The sequence below is a fragment of the Bos indicus x Bos taurus genome, chromosome 20, assembly GCF_003369695.1.
Source record: "Bos indicus x Bos taurus breed Angus x Brahman F1 hybrid chromosome 20, Bos_hybrid_MaternalHap_v2.0, whole genome shotgun sequence".
Classification (NCBI taxonomy): Eukaryota; Metazoa; Chordata; class Mammalia; order Artiodactyla; family Bovidae; genus Bos; species Bos indicus x Bos taurus.
This window is the reverse complement of record NC_040095.1, coordinates 58,031,773-58,056,892: the sequence shown is the minus strand read 5'-3', so window position 1 is coordinate 58,056,892 and position 25,120 is coordinate 58,031,773. Positions and strand designations below refer to the sequence as shown.

Here is a 25,120-nt window from a genome sequence, read left to right as displayed (position 1 = left end):
TCTCCTGCACTGGCAGGCTGGTTCTTAACTGCCTGAGTCAAGGGAAGCCCAACCTTTGAGTATCTTTTGGTAAATCATGTTTTTAGCACCATGTCAAACTGCCAGGAAGTGGCTATGATTCTTAAAGTTTACAGACTGTTACCAAGGTGTCCAAGAAAACTATTTCCATGAGTCAAGGGTTTAAGAAGGCATTCCTATCGTTTACATGGATTCAGTGTAACCGTCAGTGGAGTTTGGACTCTGATATGAAGCGGGTAAGATTTATTTAATAACCACTTCCAAGTGCTTTTTAGTCATTCAGCCTTCTAGGGGATTTCTTTGGCAGTTATTTCCTATGTGGGCAACGGAATGGGAGTTCAAGAGGAAATGAAAAGTCATGGCTAAGCAACTGATTATTGTTTCCTGGGCTGTTTCTATGAGAGACCGAGTCTCCTTCATCCAGCACAACTCGTCTGAGAGAAAACACACATACGTGACCCACTACGAAATGGTCTAAGAATAAACTTCAAGTTCAGGGCTTTTCAAACTTGCAGGTTGTCCTGTAAGATGAAGGGCTTCGCCTCAAAATCAGCGTGTTGTTCTCAGGAGAGGAAGCGGCTGATAAATCACGAAAAGGACAGTGTTCGTTGACAAGAGCTAAATCTTTATTATCTCCATTGATACTTGCAGGGGGATGGGTGCGGGGAGAAAGAGAGGTCAAAGTAGGCACCCCAAAATGAGTGATGACATGGCCAGTAAAGAAGACAGAGATGACTGAGGGGAAAATGAGTTGTTCCTGGTCTTGAAATGCAGTCTTTGCTGCAGAAGTGGCGCCTCGGTGCTCTGGATAACAGCTGTGTATAAGGAGGCCCTGACGGCAGAAGAAAGGAAGGTACCCTGTCTTCCTGCAGGACCTGAGGCTTCAGCCAAGAGAAGCAGCCAGCTCCTGGTGCTGCTAAGCGAACAAAAGTGTCGTCATCAAGAAGGATGGTGTCTATCCAGGGCTTCATCTGTGCTCCCGGGGAGCAGCCCTACCCGGGGCTGATACTGTCACTTCAGCTGTCCTCTGGGTCCCCAACAACTGCCAGGGCAACATCAGCCAAGGACAACCTTACTGCTCAGGCTGAGCGAGCACAGGGGTTGGCGGAGGGACAGGTGCTGTTTGTCCTGTGCCTGCAGACAGGGACCCAGCCTCTCTGACAAGCTGAGGATGGACAGCAAGGGAGGACCGTGTGTTTCTAAATAACCACAGCTCGTTAGGAGATCCCACCAAAACTACAATGGAAAAATTCAGTAAGGATGCTCAGTTTGCTTTTTTTTTTTTTTTAATGGGACACTCTGTTCTTTGATGATGAGAAACTTCAAATGTCACGACTGCACCTTTCCGTGATAAAGCAGGAGTGACTGTTACGAAGCAGATGACATCTCATTATGAGGAAAGGTAAGGGATAAATTATTTTTTATGATCTATTGAAAGGAAAAGAGTGTTTCATCTCCCTCTACCCTCCCCAGCATCTCACCCCCTTCCTCGCTAAAAACAAATAGAAAAACTACAAAATGCAAACACATCTCAGAGGAGATAAAAGAAGAAAAAATGCTTCCAAGCTTAGGAGCTGTCCACCCTTAAAAGGGACAGCAGCACATGCATAAAACAGTTATCTTTATATTTTGGGAAACCACACTGACATGCAGACTAGAGGGGCGGGCAGTCACTAGGGATTAATTGTACTGTTCTCATCCAGTCTGGGTTGCACGCTTTGTTTTCGAAGTCCTGCCATCAGCTTTATGGGAAATCCATGCTTTGCTTTCTAAGGGTTCTGTTCTGTGCTGTTTCTCTCCTTTTTTAAAATTAGCTCCATCCCATTAAAAAGAAAATCTAGCTTATTTCAAACAACCTGTAAATATTTTACATCAGGCTAAGGGCAACCTCAAATGACAGAAAATGAATAGAATGTTGCCGAGGTTATGTACTCGATTTAATAACCTCAAAAGGGAAATAAATGCAAACAAGTACATGTCATATCATGGGTAAAACAGAACAGAGTTTAGTTTACCAAACAGTGCTGTGTTTTAAAAACATACCACTCTTATTTCCACAGTTCTCCCTTTGGATTGGGACCTCAACCTCAGTTGCTAAGGAACTGCATATACTGGAGATCAGATTTCTTCTTTACAAACTTGATGCAGTGGTTAAGTCCCAAATGCATTTTGTCTCTTGCCGTCTCATTTAGATTTTTAGGAGGAAAGCATTCAAGTTCTATTTCTGATCACATTTTCTCCCTCTGTGTAATGGTAAATGATGTAACAAAATCATGATGTAACAAAATCAGAATCCCTTCTGAGTAGGAAATGGCAACCCCTGCCAGTATTCTTGCCTGGAGCATTCCATGGACAGAGGAGCCTGGTGGGCTACAGTCCATGGGGTCGCAAAGAGTTGGACAAGACTGAGCACATGTAGCAAGGGACTTTCCCCTCCTACAGCATTAAATAGAGAGCTTATAAACTATGATTACTAAACTTTATTTGTACAGAAATTTTTGCAGGTTATGAGGCTAAATGTTGGGAAAGATTGAAGGCGGGAGGAGAAGGGGACGACAAAGGATGAGATGGTTGGACGGCATCACCGACTCAATGGACATGAGTGTGGGTAAACTCCGGGAGTTGGTGATGGACAGGGAGGCCAGGCGTGCTGCAGCCCATGGTGTCACAGAGTTGGACATGACTGAGTGACAGAACCGAACTGAAGGCTAAATGTTGGATAGATAGAGGTAGGGAAGGCGAGCTTAATAGCAACAGTGTTTGGTAGCTATCAGATGACTATTACTCCAGTGTTACTCTGTTCCGATCCCATGTTAAAACATGTAACGTTGCCATTGCATGACATATAATGTGGTATATTCAGAGTGTTTTGGTTTGGCCATAGCCCACTCTGATGACCCAAAAAGTGCAGAATGCTCTTTCTTAGGAGACAATAGCTAATATAATAATGCTGTTCTTCACCTCTGGATCTTCTCAGTCTAATTCTCGCCATGGTTGTGCAGGGTGATTCCTCTTCTCTGGATGAAGACAGCTGTCAATCAAGCAAGATCCCTGAGCACTGAGATACTGCTCTAACGTCACCTGCCTGTGCATTGCTAATGAGAAGCTGGCCTTTGTGGGCTCTCAGGGTTGAGGGTTGGAAGTGGACTGGGGGTTCCCCGGGCACCCTCCCCCACCTCCCTGGGATGATGCGCCTTTATATGGTTAAGACCGTCTCCATATCAGGGGGGCACCCCAGTGGTCACAAATCACCCCCCTTCCCCTCGGGCTGAAATCACCTCCCCAATAAGGCATCGTTCTGTATGTTTTATTTCACCAGAAAAGGATTTCTCACCCAAACACAAGAATAACTGTTTTTCAAGGTACTCAATCTTCCAGGCATCTACTTAAGACCGGCTGACAAGCCCAAATATCAAGTCTGTGCTGTTAGTAATCCCCTCCAGATTCATCACTGTTTCAGCTGCTTCCTGGCTGGGAGAGGAGGGAGGCCACCCTGGTTGCACACTGAGATGCCAGCCCCATCAACCCTGAGCAAATCTCAAGTGTCACGTGGCTTATGTTTTCAGGAAGGGGGCTCACTGCACCCAGTTATCTCACTTGTGCCCTTCTGAAAGCTGCAGGAAGGGGAGCCCGGAGCAGATAAAGTAGGTAGGTGACATCACTCGCCCTCAGGGGTTCATGGGGGGATGGGGACACAGACATGTAACCATGGAGACGCTGTGGATGGTGGAGATGGACCAGGTGCAGAGGGCAGCAGAGCCTGGAGGCCCCAGGAAGGGTAGAACAAAGGCTGCTCGCTTCTGGAGCTGGCTGCCATGAAAAGGCAAGAAACTCAGCTGGGGAAACTAATCTGAAATTAATGAATGCTTGGAAAGAAAAAAAATCTTAAAAAAGAAAGAGAGAGAGAGACATGATTTATGAAAAGGTGCTGAAAAGCAAGGAAACTGCAGTCTTCCAGAAGGTATAGCCAATGAGAGCCCAGGAAGCCCACATGGAGTGGTTTTTTATTTTTTCTTCACTTGATTAGATTTGAAGACAGAGATACTCTGCAGCATAGATTAAGGGAAAGGACCAGGAGGCACTCACGTTCAGAGGAGAGAGGGAGGGGCAGAAGGAGACTGCATTTGGGGAAGGTAGAGCTGCAGGCAGGGATGCTGAAGGACAGAGCAGTGAATAAACAGGGTGGAGCCAGCAAGTGGCTCTGACCTGCTAAGCCTAGGCCGTGACCCCACTTCAGTGCTGGAGTGGAAGCACGCATCCTCTTCCTGAGGACAGAGCAGAGCCTCGAACAGGAAGAAGAGGAGGAGGCTTAGTCTAGGGAGACGCACAGGGAAGGAAGGCGGTCCTCTAGCTGTGGTCTGCTGACCTGAGCATAGATCCCCAACTCCCAGGAGCTCCATACAGCTCATGCTGATTTCTGTAATGCCAAGACTGGACTCTCTACTCCTCCATGCTCAAGGGGACCCCTATGAAGAAGCACCATCCAGGGCACAGAAGGAAGATGCGGCTCCCCTCGGAGAGGAGGCGCAGTGAGGGCTGGGGACCACTGGGTTCTCATGTCCAGGTTCATCTTCCACAGCCATCCCCTGCTGATGGTTTCACATTCTCCCAAAAAGGGTCACCCAACGTGCCCGTGGATTGTGCCACACCTACTGCATTCAATGAGAATATATTTTATAAACTGTGAAGTGCTCTCCAAATGTGAAGTATGCGCCAGGCAAGGGAAAGAGTGATGTGCATTTTGTTGCATGAAAACTGAGACACCGCCCCCCCGCAAGTTTGCAGGAGAATGGATACATGTATATGTATGGCTCAGTCCCTTTCAAGGTTCACCTGGAGCTATCACAACATGGTTAACTGGCTACACCCCCATACAAAATGTTTTTGGCGTTAAAAGAAAGAGCTGATCATGCGATTTTCACCCTTTCTTTTATTGATGTCGTGTACCACATTGGTTGATGTGCAAGTGATAAACCACCCTCATAATCCTGGAATAAATCCAACTGGATCATGAAAAAAAACCCAACAAAAAGAAACAGTGAGTCCCCCTCGATCTGAGTTCCCTTGCTGAGTTGATGATTAATCTCTCTATCCAAAATTTGATTCCCTTCCTTGTCCCCCCCGACCTCAACCCCTTTTTTGTCCCCTCCGACCTTAATCCTGGGCTAACTGAACACTCATTGACCAGAGTCAGAAGACTAAAATTGCTGCTGTTAACAGACTATAATTGCTATTGTAGATATAATCATTAACATACGGACTCAGATGGCTTCTCCAGAGCAAGATAAGCTAACAGACCCCCCAAGCCATGGAACGCCTGGCCAGAGAAGGCAAGGGGGCGGGGAACATCCAGAACCCCTACAACTACAATGAAGCAATGGCAGGAGATATCACGAGAAGGTGATAAACCCCAGCTTCTTGGTTCTTCCCCTTTAAAAACAGCCCCAGCTCAGAGACCAAGTGGCAGTGCATCTGAGGCTGTCTCCCGCTCCCTTGCCTGACACCCTGCAATAAACCCTAACTTTGCTGCAAACACCTGCTCTCAGAGCTTGGCTTTCTGTGCTGCAGGCACACCAGTCCTTGCTGATTTACAGCATCCTGAGAAAAGCCTATCCATTTCTGCTGAACTTAAAGAAAAAAAAATTGGGCTGAATATTTGTTTCACACCCCCCTTTTAATTTAAGGTATTTATAATAACCCTGGCTGACTCTTAGAAAAAGAAAGAAACAAATGTATTTGGATACATATATATATGTACACACACACACAGAGCTTCCCTCATGGCTTAGATGGTAAAGAATCTGCCAGCAATGCAAGAGACCTGGGTTCAGTTCCTGGGTGGGGAAGATCCCCTGGAGAAGGGAATGGCGACCCACTCCAGGATTCTTGCCTGGAGAATTCCATGGACAGAGGAGCCTGGTGGGCTACAGTCCAGGGGGGCACAAAGAGTCAGGCACAACTGAGCTACTAACACATACATACACACATATACACACACACGGGCTTCCCTTGTAGCTCAGTTGGTAAAGAAGCTGCCTGCAATGCAAGAGACCCGGGTTTGATTCCTGGGTCAGGAAGATGCCCTGGAGAAGGGAACTGCTACCCACTCCAGTATTCTTGCCTGGAGAATCCCATGGACAGAGGAGCCTGGTAGGTTCCCAATCCATGGAGTCACAAGAGTTGGATACAACCACACCACCACCACCACACACACACATTAGAGGTATTTCTTTTACAATATGGATATGGTCCAATTATAGAAAATACTTTTACTTCCCCCAAGTCTCATTTCAGTTCTGTGCTTCCTAGTAGCTTATTGTTGTCTTACTATTAAGTGCTGCTTTTTGACTATTTTTCAAGAGCATATCAATTGCAATGAAGGCACAGGTAAGCCTACCTCAGTAGACATATATCATAGTTGTTTTAAAATTCTATTCTCACTAGAAAACCTAGTGATAACACACTTAATTAGAATTCAAATGCCACTTACAGACTAATTACAGAAAAGGAACCATGATACAGGAGTGGCAGGGCCCTTGAAAATTAGCCAGGCACCTAAGATGATTGCGGGCATGCTCAGCCTCTCAGTTGTGTCCGGCTCTTTTATGACCACATGGACTATAGCCTGACGGGCTCTTGTGTCCATTGGATTATCCTGGTAAGAAGAGTGGAGCAGTTGTTGCTGCTGCTGCTGCTAAGTCGCTTCAGTCGTGTCCGACTCTGTGCGACCCCATAGACGGCAGCCCACCAGGCTGCCCCGTCCCTGGGATTCTCCAGGCAAGAACACTGGAGTGGGTTGCCTTTTCCTTCTCCAATGCATGAAAGTGAAAAGTGAAAGTGAAGTCACTCAGTCGTGTCCTACTCCTAGTGACCCCATGGTCTGTAGCCCACCAGGCTCCTTCGTCCATGGTTAGATCACAATAAATTAGAGAGCAGGGAGGATGAATTCTGAAGTCCAGGGAGCTACTGATTGTGACCAGCAGAGCAAGTATTTCTCTAGCCATAAAGAAATCAGAGTTATTTTCCATATGAAAACATTTAAAATTGCCTTCCCCGTCCCACTAGGAGGGGAGGCTCACCACTGCAGACTTCAGATGCCTCCAGGTTACAGGCAGTGGTTTCCCACAGAAGTGGATGAAGGCACGTGACCTTCATCTTATCCCCACCCCCACCCCTACCCCCAACCCGGCTGCCCTGGGTCCCCAGTACCAGCAGGAAGTAGGGGTCCCACAGCAGTCTACAGGGGTGTCCAGCCTCACACTTTCCGTTTCTCCCACAGTCCACCCAGGAGAATCTGCCCAGTCCCGCCTGTTAATTCCACTCCAGGAAATCTGTTTCACATCTCTCTTCCAAGTCTTGTCAAGTCATCCTCCAAGGACTGTCTGACACTCCCGTTTATGAGTTCTCAAATGACCACAATCACAGCTAATGAGGCACGCGGATGGAGAAGACATTCTGATTTTAAATTCACCCAGTCTCAAAGGCCCGGGGACCCATCTCTTCCCTTCCCAACTGCCAGCACCTTCCCTACGTTTTACGAAGCCAACTGTTTGTAAAGTTAATTAAGATAAATAATATTTTTCACATCACTGCTTTCCCCAATGACTACTATTCTAACAGCATGATTTTCTACTACTCTTTGGTGCAAATAGATAATATTTTAATAACATTAGGGGTTATGTAACTTTGGTCAAGTGGCCTGGAAATCTACCCACAATTTATCATATTATTTTTAGAGCAAAATGTATTCTCAATAAGGTTTCTGAATTACAACCAGGCTGTAAAGCTGCAGACAATACCAAATACAAACACACAAACGAATACATAACCATAAAAAGAACCCCTCTAAGGCTGGTCCCCTCTCTGCTGTTTACACAGTAAACATTTAATATACAGAGAAATGGAGCAAAATCATGGAGCCTCATCAAATTTAATTCCAGATGGCACCTCTCTGCTGTCACCAGGCACCAAGTCTAACTGTAATAGTATCCTTAGCACAGCGCAATGATGAAGCAGATAAACATGCTTCCCCCAAAGTCCTAGATGTATTCCAAAGTCAAATATTCAGAAGTGCTTTTGAATTTTCCAGTCACTGTTTCCTTAAGGCAAATGGCTGAGAAATGACTGTATTACAATAAAGCATTTTTACATTGTGAAGGAAAAAATGAATATTCATAGTATTTGCATTTAGGCAAATAGCTCCCATCTATGGATAACGTAATGGAGTTGCCCCTTCGAGAGGATGGGCAGAAGAGAGACAAACAGCAGCAATGTGATCCGGATACTATTTATCACTGTTCCTGCCGTTATGCATAACTTGTCTTCTCTCTCAGGCAAGCAGTTTGAAACATGTCACTAAATCCGGTTGTCAATGAATTAACACGACTGAGATGGAACCCACCACCAGCTCTTTTAAAGTTGGGTAACATCACCATCGGCTTCATCTTCTCCCAGCCCACCCAATTGGCAGCCAAGGCCCTTTGACTCTGGACATCATGTCTCTTGTAGCTCTTCCTCCAGCCCTTCTCCAGGTCATCCGCCTCTGTCTCTCTGGCGGCGTCCACAAGAGCATCTCAATCGGTTTCCCCACCTCTGTTCTCACCTCCATCTCACTCACGAGCCACACTGGAACCAAAGTCACCTTTTCAAATAGGCAAATCCAAGCAAACCGCACTCCACTGAGAACCCTTCAAAATTCCCCACTGCCCTAATGATCAAGGCAGAGCTTCTTACCCGGACTGGGTGGGTCTTCCCTGGTTCTGTTCACCTTGTCACCCGCCCTCCTGCCCGCTCCTGGCTTGTCCCGTGTCCCAGTCATTCCAAGCATCTACCGTTTTCTACCTGGAATTCTCTTGCTTTCCAGAAGACAGGACCTGTCACTGTCTCTAGATCTCTGGTCTCAGCTTGACCTGACACTTAGGGTCCTGGGGTAAACACCCTATTCTTCTTCTATCTCCGACTTGATCACATTCTTTGATAGCTGCCTGCCTGTCTGCTTGCCTTTCTGGATTAATTACTGCACCAGCAAGGGCTGAGTCAGTCCTTTTTCCTATTTCACCTTCAGTGACTAGCACAGGACGTGCCACATTGCAGGTGTTCAAGAAACACCTGTTTAAGGAACACATTCATGGAGGCACCCTCGCCCACTGTGTTCCATATTATCCATTAATAGTGAAATGATTCTCTATTTAATAGTGAAACACTCCAAAATTTTATACTAAGCACCCAAGAAAGAGGGTGACAACTTTTAACTCATTAAGCAGCCCCCATACTTGGTTTCAAACATCTTGATGTGTTACTGCCAGAAAATGAAAGTTGCTCAGTGTGTTTGACTCTTCGCGACCCCATGGACTATATATAGCCCATGGGATTCTCCAGGCTAGAATACTGGAGTGGGTAGCCGTTTCCTTCTCCAGGGGAGCTTCCTGACCCAGGAATCAAACCAGGGTCTCCTGCATTGCAGGTGGATTCTTTACCATCTGAGCCACCAGGGAAGCCTTTTGAAAAAGGCTTGGTCCTGTTTATATGTCTAGATTAGAGAAGCAGTCAGTGGTCCCCATAGCCACCCTCCCCCAAATCTGTGCCAAACAGCCACCTATGATTAAGAGCAAATAGATATTTAACCTACCATTTCAAAAAGCACATTACCTAAGCCTTAGTAACTCAACTAAAAAAAACAAAACAAAACAAAAAAAAAGTACTACTGAGTAGATCCAGTTGTAAACATCTTTCCCCCAAAGTAGGGGAACCCAGCAGAAGTATTGCTGATACACATGTTGTAAAAGCCAAGTATTTCCAGCATCTGTCCTCCAGCATACTTCTGCTTGCCCCTCACTGGCCCTAGTTTAACAAGCCCCTTAATGCAAGGCACAAATTCAATACAAGGGAAGAAAGGTCAGCTCTAGTCAAGGATGGGGGAAAATAAACAGGCGTAGCAGCAGCCTGGAGTAAAGCCCGAGCATATTTCTTTACATATTTTTCAAAGCTCTTCATATCTTTCAAAGCTCTTTGTGTCCAGTGTCTGTGTGGTCTACACTTTCAAAAGAAGGGATGGAAACCCTTTACACCCATTTAACAGCTGGGGAAACTGAAGGCCCCAGAAGTCAAGGCCTTTGCTCAAGGTCACAGAGCTGGGGTGTGGTGCACAAACGAAGGAGGTCATGTCCAGGGGGCCTGGCAGAAGTGGAAGTTCTTTCCCTCAGCCATGCTGAGGTCAGCTTGCAGCACTGCTAGAAACTACAGAGGAGAAGCCGCAGGAATCCAGTGCATCTCTCAATCAGCCTGAACCATCTCCCTCGGTTCACGCTGCCCCTTTTCTCCAAAGTGGGCTCTAAATAGCAAGGTGACGGGGTTAAAGGAAGAAGTCACAGTCAAGGAGAGCAGAAAAGACAGGAGGACCTTTTATCTTCCCTTTCCCCTAAACATCACTAGCTTCGCCCTTCCCTAGAACACAGGCAACTCCAAACATTCTCCTCTGAGACTCTAGGCATGAGCCACTGGTCAGAGGAGCCTGGCGACTCTGCAGAGGCTGAATGACCTGGCACAGCTATTCAATCTGTTCATCTTTAAAGTGGGGGTGGGGACACCCCCATGGTACATGCCAGGTGCCTCAGGCAGGACCTGACACCTTGGAAGATGGGTTAATTTTTCTTCCCCCTCCCACGAATTCACACAAGAAGTTTGGGAAGCATCACTTAAAAAAAAAAAAAAGCACTTTTCTCTGCCTTAAAACCTGCAGAGACAGGTATCTTCGCAGAGATACAAGAGTAAAACCAACTCACTCCTCTTCCTTCCTGTACTCATGTCCAGCCCCAAGTAGGCACGTGGTTGAACTCTCCTGGTGGCTCAGACAGTAAAGAATCTGCCTGAAATGTGGGAGACCCAGGTTTGATCCCTGGGTGCGGAAGATTCTGTAGAGAAGGAAATGGCAACCTCTCCAGTATTTCTGCCTGGAGAATTCCATGGATAGAGGAGCCTGGCGGGCTATAGTCCCTGGGGTAGCAAAGAGTTGGACACGACTAAGCGACTAACTCTTTCACTTTGGGCAGTGAACATATTGATACATGCTTCCTGGAAAGAATGTATGGCCTGAAAGAGTTTAAAAGTATTACGTGATGAAACACTGAATTGATCTCTCGGCATTTAAAACATGCTTTTAATACAAGAAGTCACTCGAAAGAGTTCAGTACCACATGGCTTTGAGAGAACTAGAATGCCAGATCTAGCAATGAGGGTGGGAAGGCCTGCTCGGGATGGGGCCGCATCCAGTAGGCGCCTGCAGGGGAAACTGCGACAACTGGGACAGCATGTGGTGTCACACGCAGGGGAAGCCTTGGAAAGGGGCACAAGCCCGCAAGCATTTAATCCAAAGAGATAATCAGAAACAGATTCCTGAACAAACACGTTTCAGAGCACTGTTCGTAATAGAATGAAACAGAAATCTAGCCACAGAGTATCAGTTAATCTGGGAATGGTGTATCCTTGTGAAAGAATGCCATCTGAGATGAATACTGGAAATTGAAGGGAAACTTGCCTCTGAGGTAAAATGGAAAGAGGTTACAATTTTGTTTTAGAATATATACATAGAAAGAGATGAGAAGGACAAGCACTAAAATAATAAACAGCACTAGTTCCAGGTTTTGGGGGGCGGGGGTTGTCTAGAGATTATGTTATATATTTTTATTTTCTTCTCTATGAAGAAAAGTGAAAGTGTTAGTTGCTCAGTCATGTCTGACTCTCTGTGACCCCATGGACTGTAGCCCGCCGGGCTCCTCTGTCCATGGGATTCTCCAGGCAAGAATACTGGAGACGGTTGCCATTTCCTCCTCCAGGGGATCTTCCCCACCCAAGGATTGAACCCAGGTCTCCTGCATTATAGGCAGATTCTTTACCATTTGAGCTATCAGGGAAGCCCTTTCTTTTCTATACTTTTATTTTCCTTCTTTATACAATGACTATAACTAGAATACGGAGAAGGCCATGGCAATCCACTCCAGTCCTCTTTCCTGGAAAATCCCATGGACAGAGGAGCCTGGTAGGCTGTAGTCCATGGGGTCGCTAAAAGTCGGACACGACTGAACAACTTCCCTTTCACTTTTCACTTTCATGCATTGGAGAAGGAAATGGCAACCCACTCCAGTACTCTTGCCTGGAGAATCCCAGGGACAGGGGAGTCTAGTGGGCTGCCATCTATGGGGTCGCACAGAGTTGGACACAACCAAAGCAACTTAGCAGCAGCAGCAGCATATCTAGAATAAAATTAATAACCTTTTTTTTTTTTTTTTTTTAAAGAGAGGCCTCTTCAAAACCTATTGGCTCTCTGAGCATCTTATGCAGTTCATGAAAATTTTAAAATTTTGATAAAATATACATAACATAAAATTTATCATGTTCACCATTTAAAGCAGCAGTCCCTAACTTCTCTGGCACCAGGGACCGGTTTTGTGGCAGACAATTTTTTCCACAGATGGGGTGGGGGGGATGGCTGGGGAATGACTCAAGTGCATTATATTTATTGTCACTTTATTCCTATTATTCTTACATCAGGTCCACCTCAGATCATCAGGCCTTAAGATCTCGGAGGCTGAGGATCCCTGATTTAAAGGGTACAGTTCAGTGGAATTAAGTACATTCACAGTATTGTGTAACCATCACCACCATCCATCTTCAGAACTCTGTCATCCCAAACTGAAACTCTGTACCCGTTAAACAATAGCTCAGATTCCTCCCTTCCTTAAACCCTAGTAACTGCTAGTCCACCCTCTGTCTCTTGTGACGTGACTATTTGAGGTACTGCATATAGGTGGAGGCATCTACACACACAAAAGCATGTCCTTTTGTGTCTGGCTTATTTCACATAGCATAACATCAGCAAAGTTCATCCGTGCTGTCGCATACATCATGATTTCATTTCTATTATAGGGCTGGAAAGAACCCACTGTATGTACGTACCACATTTCATTGTATGATGCCAGCTTTCTAAGCAGACTTTAATTTTTAAGCATATCTGAAAATCAAAATGATCATATAACTGACGGATATACACTCACTGAAGAATTACAAACACCAAATTGTACAAAATAAAGAGAAAAGTTATTTCACACAGAGAGTCAAAATTGCCTACCTTAAACCCACTATAATCCACAATATCGAGCCATTTTTTTTTGCAGCAGGAAAAAGTCACAGGGCTATGGACTGTAATAACAACGAGCGGCCTCAAACTCAGTTATCTGGGACCGAAGGCATGTGTGTCGCTTTGTCCGAGCAATTAAAAAGGCTCCCACAGCACTTGGAACAGCAGCTGGCCCTTGGGAGGGGGGTACCAGAAACCTTCTGGGCTGATGGAAGCGCTCCATATCTTGACTGGTGTGTGTGTTTAGTTGCTCAGTTGTGCACAACTCTTTGTGACTCTTTGGACTTAAGCCCAACAGGCTCCTCTGTCCATGGGATTTTTCAGGCAAGAGTACTGGAGCGGGTTGCCACATTCTCTTCCGGGAGATCTTCCTGATCCAGGGACCGAACTCACATCTCCTGGATCTCCTGCATTGCAGGTGGACGTTTTACCCACTGAGCCATCAGGGTGTGGGTTATACACGGGTATACATTTGTCATCGGTCAAAACTCATGGACCTGTTCACATAAGATCTGTACATTTCACTGCATATAAATGGGAAAAGGAAAGAAAAACAGACTCCTCCCCTGAAAGAGGACATATGAAGCCTAAAAGCAATTAATCATGAATTTTAGGAAAACAAAAGTGGTTCTGCATCTCAGCCACCAATCGCTCGGGGCCCTACAGTGGATCTTTGGAACTAAGTCCAGGCTCCTAAAACACCGGCTCATCCAGGGAAGCCTGGTAAACACTTGGACTGAACTGCCAACAGCTCCAGGGAGCCTCACTGGGTTTGGTAAGCAGCCCAAGAGGTGTGAGACGCAGGTGGTGTTGACACGGAAAGATGTGAGGCTCAGTGTGGGAGGCTGGGAGGTCCACCCTGACCTCCCGTGGGACTCCAGGTGATGCAACGCTACAGAGGACATGGGAGGGGGTGGAACCGTAACCGGCCCAAGAAAAAACAAGCTCCCGGGAGAGCTCCAGGGAAACAGAACTGAATGTGAGTCTAAAGCAGAGCAGAGACCTCTGACTCCCTGTTTTGGATCAAGCGGGTGGCAAGGGGTCTTTTCAGTTGCTTCTGCGTTGGACTTGGCTAGGATCCTGAAGAGGCAACAGCTACCACTCTCTTATGAAGCATCGTTATTTGTTACTCTCCTCTGTGCTGTCTGTCCTTATAAAATATCAAGTTTAGGCCACACGTCGTGGGAGGCAGCTGTGTCCCAGCCACGGTGAATTTCCTGCCAAACCATTTAAAGGAGTCAGATGACTTTTTTTTCTCTTTTTTTGTAATCTGCTATTTTAGATTCTCCACATCACCATTGCCCTGTGTTAAAATGCATGACCCAGTGGCCAACAGATCTTGGGGCTGTTTATGGAGCAGCAGTCAGTAGTATATATACTTCTTATCATCCTAAAGACACCTCTGAAAACACTAAACAGCCACACGTATGCCAATTGGCAAGTGAAAAAAATGACAGTCTGGGACTCAGAAACTTCCCTAGACTTAATGGTGTATTTCTTAAAAAAAAAAAAGAAAAAAAAGACAAAAAACTGAACAGGGATGCATACAAGCTCATTGATGTGGGCTCATTATTATTTGGCTTCCCCTGGGCAGCTCAGTGGTAAAGAATCTACCTGTAATACAGAAGCTGCAAGAGGTGTGGGTTCAATCCCTGGGTCAGGAAGATCCCCTGGAGGAGGAAATGGCTACCCACTCCAGTATTCTTGCCTGGAGAATCCCGTGGAGAGAGGAGCCTGGTGGGCTACAGTCCATAGGGTTGCAAAGAGTTGGACACGCCTGAATTGACTTAGCACACTCGCATTACGCTTTAGTTAAGAAAATCAGGAGTGACCAGCTCTCACCATGTAAATGCTTACGCTGGACCACAATCCTGAAAGTTCCCCCACCCAAACCAACCCTTCCTGTGTGCCTCACAAAGTAAGTTACCTTTACTTCTGACATCCTGGGAAGATCATGGCCACAGAGCCAACTCCTGTCCCTCTCATCTTGGCTCAGTTTGCTCCTTTAATCTGCTGGTAAACATTCTGCGTTCCAACCGTTTGGTTCCAGTTGCATGCCCTGAGGAGTCTCAGCCTCACGTTTCTAGTCACCTTTGAAAGTTCTCAGCCAGAGTCCCACTTTTGCTGTTCACTTCCTCCCAGCCTGGAGTCATAGGTCCCCCAGGGCCAGCCGCAGTCCCCATCCAGGCGGGATGAAAATGGGCACACTGCAGCCGCAAGAGCAGGCTCAGGATGTGTGCCGAGAATGGGGGCAAGGAGGTGCCTCTTGCCTCCTTATGCCAGAGAAGAAGGAGCCATCCACCCAGCCCCTCACCCACCCCAAGGTTGGGGACAGAGACGTGGACTCATTTTGGTAAGAGGTCTGTCTGTTCATACTGACAAACTCACCTACAAGAAAACAACCTTGCGCTGGGTATCAGTCTCATGGAAAGCCTTGCCAATCTTGTGATATCAAAACCCCATGAAAAATGTATAAGTCGGCTAGACCCTGTGAGCTGTAACTTAGACCAGTGGAAATGAAGCTGGTCCATCTGCCCTTGGGACCATGTGGCATTTCCTGGACCAGATGTACACGCTCATTATCTAGTGGAATAAATACCACCTTTGCCCTGACAAATAAGTAAGTTATTTCCCTTCCCACGATGGACTTGGAAAACATTTTTGGCATGGAGAAGCAACTATATAGAACCAGGAAGTTGTGATGCAGAAATCATCAGCTGACCTGAGATAACTACAGTCTTGGTTGTTATAAGCTCATTTGTTCTCAGCATTGTGAATGGTACTTGGTTGTTGGCATTGCAGCTGAATGACCCCCAAACCATAGAAACAGCAAAAATAAAACAGAGGGACTTGCTTGGTGGTCCAGTGGTTACACTCTGATCTTCCAGTGAAAGGGGCATAGGTTTGATCCCTGGTTAGGGAACTAAGGGGTTTTCCAGGTGGTGCGAGTGGTAAAGAACCTACCTGCCAATGCAGAAGACACATGAGATGTGGGTTTGATCCCAGGGTCAGGAAGATCTCTTGGAGCATGCAACCCACCCCACTACTCTTGCCTGGAAAATTCCATGGACAGAGGAGCCTGGCGGACTACAGTCCACGGGGTTGCAAAGAGTTGGACACGACTCACTGACGCGTGCACGCAGGAAACTAAGATCCCATATGCCACAAGGCATGACCGAAAGTATGTATTAAAAACAAAACAAAACAAAAAACAGGAATAAAACCTGTGGTTTATATGGCTTGGTATGAAGTCCACTAATTTCCCTTCCTGTGACTTCTATTCTCATCTCTATGGTGGTTTAGTCGCTAAGTCATGTTCGACTCTTGTAGCCGGCCAGGCTCCTCTGTCCATGGGATTCTCATCTCTATAGACAGGTGGTATCCACTTTGGGGACAGGAGAGTTTAGAGAGAAGGAGGCAGGGGAGACAAGCTGTGAGAACGACCTCTTCACGGCTTACTATTTCATCGCCAAGACCACACACTCAGTGTGTGCTACTTAGAATGCTGAATGCCTCGCTTCACGTTATCACAAACAGCAGTGCACAACGAGCCATCTTCTCTGTGATGCTCCGACTGCAAAAGTGTTTCCTGTATGTTTTCTCAACTGATGTGACCTGATTTGAGAGCAGGGCCTGTGTCAAATGCTTCCCTTATTCAAATATCACCTACCTGACAGGGACTCTAGAATCTCTCTAGAAGAGAAACAAAATTAGGCCAGGGCAGGAGGGCTAGTGTCATAAAGTATATATGCTTTTTTTTTTCCCCATGGGAGGCCTCCAAAATTATATATTCTTCATTTTTTTCATGGCCTTCTAATGGAGTTTAGTTTCTGGGGTCCAGGGCAGATCCAAAGCAGAAAATGAAAAAGCAAGTATTCAACATATATTTGCTATTTTCATTCATTATTATCTTATTATTTTTATTTTATCAGTCAGTGCCAAACTTGTTGTTAAGTCTGTTGAATATCACCTGTCAGTGGACATCTTGTCAGCTGATTGCCTTGCACAACATTCACAAGCCACGAGAAAGATGTTCTTTGTGCTTTGCATACAGCATTGATTTAATATGGTAGAAAAATTGCAATATAGCTTTCCAGCAATAACAATCTCGTGCTACAAAAAGAAAACCAGTGATCTGCGTTTTAAGGGATATGCTTCAATTATCAAGAAAATGCACTCAGAGAGGTAGCTCGTACCCAGAAAATGCAGCGCTGTGGCATCACTTCATTGACTAATTAAGTCGCAGGTGCTAAAAAAATTACCGAATTGATTTTTTAAAATGTAGACATGACCCAAGTCACTCTGGTATAAGTTTAACGAGTTTATTTATTCTGACTTATACAGGACATTAAAGGAATGACTTTCCACATATGACCTCTCACCTCTCATCCCAACATAATCTACCCCATTGCCCCAGATCAGACAAGGGAGAGCAAAAAGACATGGAAACCAGTTACTGGCCACAAATATGAAACTGGGTTTGTCATGTCAAAAAAGTGAAATGGTACCATAAATATTATTATTATTATGTTATATATTATTATTATTATTTGGTATACTTTTAAAACTGCTTTTAAAGAATTTGATGTATTACTAGAAAAAGATTTAGATATTGTCTTGATGCATGAAGTATTAGAATACCTTCTGAAGGAAGAAGTGTTCTGACAAAGTAGTAGTTAGGCTGCTCATCAAACCACCCCAATAAATAAATGAGTAAAGAAACAAACCACAAGATTATATCTTTGAGGTTCTAGAAATAATCTACTTACCTAAATGCAATGGAAGAGAGGTACTTTAGATGCAAATACATCAGTATGTCTAAAGGAAACTGGGAAAACACAGTGGAGAAGTAACTGTCAATGGAACTAAAGAGGGCCAGTGTCCTTGACTAAATACAGACTGCCAGTGACCTCAGTTTCTATGTAGGAATGAGAAACTGAAATAGGCATCAACTTATGCCAGGCATGACGCCCAAGGCAATCAGAGAAAACACATTATCTACCTATTACACAAAGATGTCCACTAAGTTTACACTGGAAAAAGCAAACAAAAAAACCCCTCAACATTTAAACAATAGGAGAATATACAGCAAATGAAATTATGCATGTTCACACAATCACAAATTATGCTGCTACTTCAAACCACAGTTAAATACTTTAAGTGACATGGGAAAAATACATGTGAGTTCTGTGAAACATACATATATATATATATATGTATATATATCTCCTTAATTATGTAAAAAAAAAAAGGCAGGAGATATCTAAAATATTATAGGGTTTTTCTTCACAGTAGCATTAGAGGTAATTTATGTTTTCCCCCATGTTTTTTTAATATGTAACCAAACTTTGGGGGCTTCCCAGGTGGCACGGTGGTAAAGAATGCACCTACCAATGCAGGAAATGCAAGAGATCGGTTCAATCCTTGGGTCAGGAAGATCATCTGGAGAAAGAAATGGCAACCCATTCCAGTATTCTTCCCTGGAAAATCCCATGGACAGAGGAGCCTGGTGGGCTAGAGTCCATGGGTTTGCAAAGAGTGGAACCTGGCTGAGCCCACAAGCAAACCAAACTTTAAATGGCATATGTTACTTTAATAATTCAAAAACATAAATGCTGTTTTGAGAGTTAGTCCAAGAGTATAGAATAGACTGAAGGAGGAAAAAAGTCTCTCGCCTACAGTTACTTAGAAATGCATTCTGGGGTCTCCTTTTCTGTCAGTACTTTGGAAAGTGAAACAAGCAATGGACACTTTTGTTATTACTGAGGGCAAGCTCAGCCTGGGGAGCTCTTCCATCATGTACTGACCTTGGATGAAGTGGCCAGTACCATGTACAACATTCACTGAAAAACACTCCCATACCTCCTGGAGACCTTTTTAAAACTGGGGTGGGCTGGAGCTCATTTCTCTACTAGCAGACAAGGGGAATATTTATTAAGCCACTTTTCTGGGGCTTCTCTCTCTCTCTCTCTTTTTCTCCCCCTATTTTATGATGTTAGTAATTTGAAACCCTCTTACACCATGGAAACCTAACTAAAGGTTTCACAAGTAAGAAAGGGGGCTGGGGAAACGTGAAACATTCCTGTCACACATCTTACTCTAGTAATTAACAATTCATATGCAAAACTCTTCGCTCACAGATTAACTTGGGTCTTTCCTGGTATCATACTGGACCCAACCAAATTGATTGATTCACTCAGGGTTATCTGAAATAACCTGCAATAACAAGTAATCACTTGGGTGTCAAACTGCCTGGCACAGAGCAGAACACGTTTCTTCCTCAATGAGAACAACGTTATCTTTTTTCTCTTTCAAGTCTCCCCAGCAAAGCCATCTTTAACATTTTAAGTGTCATGGCGTGTGTATGTGCTAAGGCACGTCAGTCACGTCTTTGTGACCTCACGGACTGTAGCCCTCCAGGCTCTTCTGTCCATGGGACTTTCCAGGCTAGAATACAGGAGTGGGTGGCGTACCCTCCTCCAGGGGATCTTCCCCACCCAGGAATCAAACCCGTGTCTCTTAGGTCTCTAGCATTAGCAGGAGGGTTCTTTACCAATAGTGCCACCTTTAAGTGTTAACAGATACCCTAAAAAATGAATTACTGATTTAGGCTACATAATTTGGCAAACTTGGCTTTTAAGGAATTCAGGGACCTTGTATCAAGTTTGATTTTAAACAGAAATCACAGCCCTCTGAATACGGTGACATCAAATGGACATTTGCAGACACTTCTGAAGAAATACATCGTTCAAAACTTCTCTCTGCATCTTCCATCTTTCCTTAGCAATCTGTATTGCTCAGATGATAAAGACTAAGTGATTTCTACACAATTTGGGGCAATATCACTTGTTTCTTCCTCTTTCCCCTCACTTTTAACCACAGGCTATGCGAACCTCATCAAAGTAAGATACAGCATTGATTTAATTAATGATCTAGATAATCGGACTCTTCTTACATGACCCTCTTGGTCACAATCTGCCTTTCCTGAAAGACTTTTGTTATGACCATCCTACATCTGTTGAGTCTTTTAAAATTCAAAATATGACAGCTAAGATTACATCTAAACCAAGGCTGGGACTTAGAAAAGCCAGAAGTTGCTTCTAAATTTCTAAGAAAACTCCTGGGGTGGCTCTCAGTGCATAAGCAGAGACCAGAATGGCTAAGGGCCAGGGAGACATGGTTTGAACCCTGATTCTGCCCTGCACTGTCTGTGTGAACTTATGCCTTAACATGCCTAAGCCTCTTATTCTTTCCCCATATATAACATGTGCTGAGACATTACAAATACAAACAAAGTGCTCGATGAATGGAAGCAATGAATCCTTTTGATTCTTAATCTGTAAAAATAGAGATAAAATGATAATTTCACATATAGTACAATTTTCATAAAGTGTTCAACACACCTAAAGGGTTCTACAAACATTATTCTAGTTTCTGCAATAAGCGATGTGTTCTCTTTTTTTCTTTCTTCTTCTATCTTTTGGTGCACTGCAGGGCATGTGGGATCTTAGTTCCCTGACCAGGGGTCAAACCCTTGCCCCCTGCATTGGAATCTCAGAGTCTTAACCACTGGACCGTCAGGGAAGTCCATTTTTTTCTATGATGCCTATGCTTAATATTAAGAAGCAGGTCATTCTATTTCATATAGCCTTTTTTTTTTTTTTCCAGTGTAGAATTCAACACGTGCCCCGACCTCCAAATTACTGCCACCATCAAAACTGAAAAGTGTGATGAAAGATTTTGTTAGAATAAATATTCCATAATATTCGGGTTTCTTCCTTGGCTGACCTTAACATTACAGGGAAAGCTATACAAAACAGATAATGTTCATGGAAAACCATCAGGAGGCCCTGGATAGACCGTCACAGGCCTTTTCACAGCACCCTCCCCCCAACACTAACAGCTCTGAGATGACTGTAATAACTTCACGTGGTCACATGGGCAGCTTATTCAAATTTCAGTGGAATCGTGCATATAGCTGGATTTTCATTTTAAAAGTTCTGTCCACATTTTCTACAGAAACCACAAACCAAGATGTTTACGAACAGAAAAACCTTAACCTAAGAAACATTTTAAATGATTTCAGTATCCTTTCGTTCTTGAGACTTAAAAGCAAGTGAGATGCTTTATTTTTTGATTTTGGGTTTCCTCTCGAAAGCTTGGGAACCAGGGGCTGTTCTGACCTTTAGACACCCATGTCACCTGCCTACTTGAGGATTAGTAAATTACTGAAATGTGAATCACTGTTCGCCCAGAGCAAGGTGTAACACACCTGCCTGCTTGGAAAGAAGGTAGAAACCTACATGTGTCCATCTGTCTAGAGAACTAGATAAGACTCCATGTCAAGAGCTGCATACTTTCAGAAGTCTAAAGTAGATCCATATTTGCATATAATGGGATCATTTTTCCTCCTCTTTATTGTGCCTAAAAGCAGTTGGGCTAAAATGTTCTTTTATTCACAACCCACCTAAGACCCAGTCACTCTTTAGCTCACACTGTTTTTCTTCCCCTTCAGTTTTACAGTAAGAAAAAGTCAGTTTTGTTCTTTGCACTCTGCCCTGTTTTGTCAAATTATCATCTGATGCCAGAAGGCAAAGCAAGGTTTTGGAAACATATCAGTTTCTTCCCTCCATCTCTCTACCCTCAACTCTGATAAACTATCTCCACCACCAGGCAGCCTGTAACCCCATAAATACACTGGCACTTAAGGGATAAGGGCCTCAAAAAAAAAACAAACAAAAAACACTTGTTGATAAAACTTGCTTCTGTGAAACAAGATGACTCTTTCAGCACTTTGCTATGTCACCTACATCGAGGAGCTTAGCATCTCAAGGATGAGTTTCAACTAGACCCACTAGGATAGACCACTTGTATGGCTTCTTTTATGTCTAGCCTCCCTTTTATGATCTCAGGGAGACTCCTTTCTTTACACTAAAATAAAATTCTTAGTTGTATCACCTTGCATTAAATCAAGGCAAATGTGAGGCAACACTGTGGTATGTTTCAGGCCGTTTAATTATGGCAAAGAAAACTCATTTCTCCCAGTTATCCCTATAGCACACACACACACACACACACACACGCACAGGCACCACAGTTCAGGAAGAAGGGATCAGTTGAGCAACCTCAGAGCCTTTAGGGCAGCTCCGAGAAGACAAGAAAATAGTAAAAGGTTAAGGTGAACACATTGAACTTAACTCACCTAAAATGTGCAATGTAATAAGTTCGGGCCTAAAAACCTTTCCAAATTTTAGAGGAAATGCCCAAAGTCACCAGTTAATTATGCAAGAAGGAGAGGGGAGGGGGGAAGGTGGAGCCCTTGGAGGACCCTAGGGAGGTGCTGGCAGAGCAAAGTGGCAACAGAAAAGACATAATATTTCATCAAAAGAACTAAGCTGGCTTCCTAGCTAGACAGAGGTCTCCAGAGGCTTTGCTACATTGTGAACACTTGTCCGCAATACAATTTCAAGTAAAAAAAAGTAGCTTTTAAGATGGGCTAAGCATTCCCTAGCTAAACAGTTGCATTCAGTCAAAAGTTCTGAGCACAGAGAGACAAAGGCAAGCAGATACTCACCAAAAGGAGGAGTCAAATGTATCCCCTTCTGAAAAACTATTTGTTTTAGTTTGTTTTCTTTTAAACTAAAGGTGCATCTAAATAGATGCTCTTTCTATACAAACATCCTTCAAGTCTCCTGACTTAAAGGAAAAGACATATGTTACGACAATGGCAGGTGCTGCTCAGTCACTCCCCGGGGCCCTTCGGACACCTGCCCATCAAGGTGACAGGTGCTGCCCCCTCCCCCCAACACTCTTCCCAGCCTTAAAAATGCAACCGCATCCCGCAGGAGGCCTGCGAAAACGGTCCCCACCGGCGGAGTGGGGAGTGCCAAGCACCAAAGCCCCGCTGCTGGAGTCTGCAGCGCTCGATTTGCAATGACGCCACATGGACAGAAATGGGGGAAAACAAGAAAAAGAAACAAGGATGAGAAGGCAACAAACAAAAATGTGCGCCCCTTCTTTGGTGATCCAAGACGGGAAAAAAAAAAGAAACCCCAAACTAGAGATGGCCAATGGCTGGCTTATCAGAACACAGCTGGGACACCTCTAATTCATACAAGAGCTTAAAAAAAAAAAAAAAAAAGTAGTAGTACCTGGGAAATCAACTTGAACACATTCTAATGCAAAATTCCCCCCATCATCACCATCACCACAAACTCGGGATAAATAAAACCGTCGGCACTCAAGCTATTAGAAACTACATTTTACTCATAAACCAGAGGTTTACATAATCACAAATTACATAATACTCCTTCCGTGCACGAAAAACCTTTCTATAGGTGAAGCTCCAAGCCCTCCGGGTTTTTCACGTTTTCCAGGGAGAGCTGGAAAAGTCTGCTGAATAATTGGGGGAAGGAGGAGGAGGAATGGAATGCCAGAAAGTCATCTTTGACAAGCTGTCAACCCCACCAAATGTTCTAGGATTTTAAAAAGAGCCTCGCGGAGCAGGTGACTCGCCTCTGTCCCCATCCACTAAATGCCCGGGCATCTGAGGCCAAGGCAGAGAGGGAGCAAGGAGCTGGGCGCGGGGCGCAGAGTGTGGGGCGTCGCTGTCCGGTGGGGGGAGGGTGGTGGTGGCCGGGGCTTACCTGCTCCCCGAAGTCGATGGCTATGTTGGTGATACCCAGGGGCACCAGGAACCGGATCAGGGGCCAGTAGTGCGTGAGCGCCGGGAATTTCACCATAGTCCCCGCCGTGGGCTGACCCCACACACATCTGCCGCCGCGAGGGGACTGTGCCGGGAGGCGCGGGCCGGGCGGGGGCGCGGGAGGACGCGGAGGCCAGGTCCGGAGGGGCCTCGGGGCGGCGGCGGCGGCTCCTCCTCGCGGCTGCGGCGCCCTCTCTCCAAGCGCGGCTGCTCTAGCAGGAGATCCTCAAGCTCAAGTCCATCCCTGCTGCCCTCCCACACAACAAAGATCTGCCGGGAAAAAAAAGAGGAGGGACGGCGGCGGCGGCGGCGGCGGCGGCGGCGGCGGCGGCGGGAGGCTCTGCTGACAGCGGCTCCATTATAAGCGCTTTGGGCCCGGAAATAAATAACCGCGCGCACGAGGCGCCGCCGCCGCCGCCGCCGCCGCGCGGAGGAAATCAGGGGCGGGCGCGGAGGCGCGGACACGGCCCGCGGCCCCGGGGGCTGGGGACAGGCGGCGAACTGGGGAAGGGGCCGGGCCGCGCCGGGCCGGGGCGGGCGGGCGGCGCCCTCCTTCCCGGCGCCGCCGTCTGCGCTCCGCTCGGCCGCGGGGGGCGCTGCGCACGCACGGGCCGCGGGGCCGCCGCCTCCGCCGTCCGGGCCGCGCGGTGCCCGGGACGCGGCGAGAGGGCGGCGGCGCGGGGCTGCGGGGGAAGCGGGCTGGGGGGGTCTGGCGAACGCGCGGCCTGCACCCGAGGGCGCCGCCCGGGGGACGCCTGAGGAGGAGAGCGCACCCAGCAATCGGGAGGCTCCGGGGCCGCCCCGGCTCCCTGGCCGGGCCCTGACGCCCGAGCCGCGTGGGGCCGGGGGTGCTGGGCTCCCCTCACCGTCCCGGGAAGAGCCGGGACGTGTGGGAAATGGGCGGCTGGAGCGCGGATGCTCTGGAAAGGATGGGGCGCGCAGGGGCCGGGAGGGAGCGGGATTAGGAGGACCCCACCTCCCATAGCAGGCGCCGCGCCAGCCCCATCCCCGGGTGGCCGCCTAGAGCGGAGCGGGGACCTGCTTGGGGCCCACCTGGACAGCTGGGGGCCCGGGAGACATGGAGGCTTCGCTCTGGGCGGGCGGGAGACACCCAGAAAACGAGCATCTCTCTCTCAGGGTGTCCAGGAGCGACGGGGACCCGCATCCTTGGGCGCGGGCGAGGAGGGCGTGGAATGCGCGCAGGGCCGCGGGCATCTTGCCCAAAGGCGCCCAGGGTGGGGGCGCCGGCTTTTGGGGGGCCCAGA

The 25,120-nt window shown here is 46.3% G+C and overlaps 1 protein-coding gene across 1 annotated transcript in view; it reads right to left on the bottom strand.

Moving 5' to 3' along the window:
- Nucleotides 1–24,233, bottom strand: part of ANKH (ANKH inorganic pyrophosphate transport regulator) — a 170,018-nt gene extending 145,785 nt beyond the window's left edge. Inside the window, exon 1 of the mRNA XM_027519896.1 lies at nt 23,797–24,233. Within this exon, the coding sequence (XP_027375697.1) occupies nt 23,797–23,892 (96 nt within the window). The 5' untranslated portion in view covers nt 23,893–24,233. The remainder of the gene's footprint in view (nt 1–23,796) is intronic.
- Nucleotides 24,234–25,120: the final 887 nt, after the last annotated feature.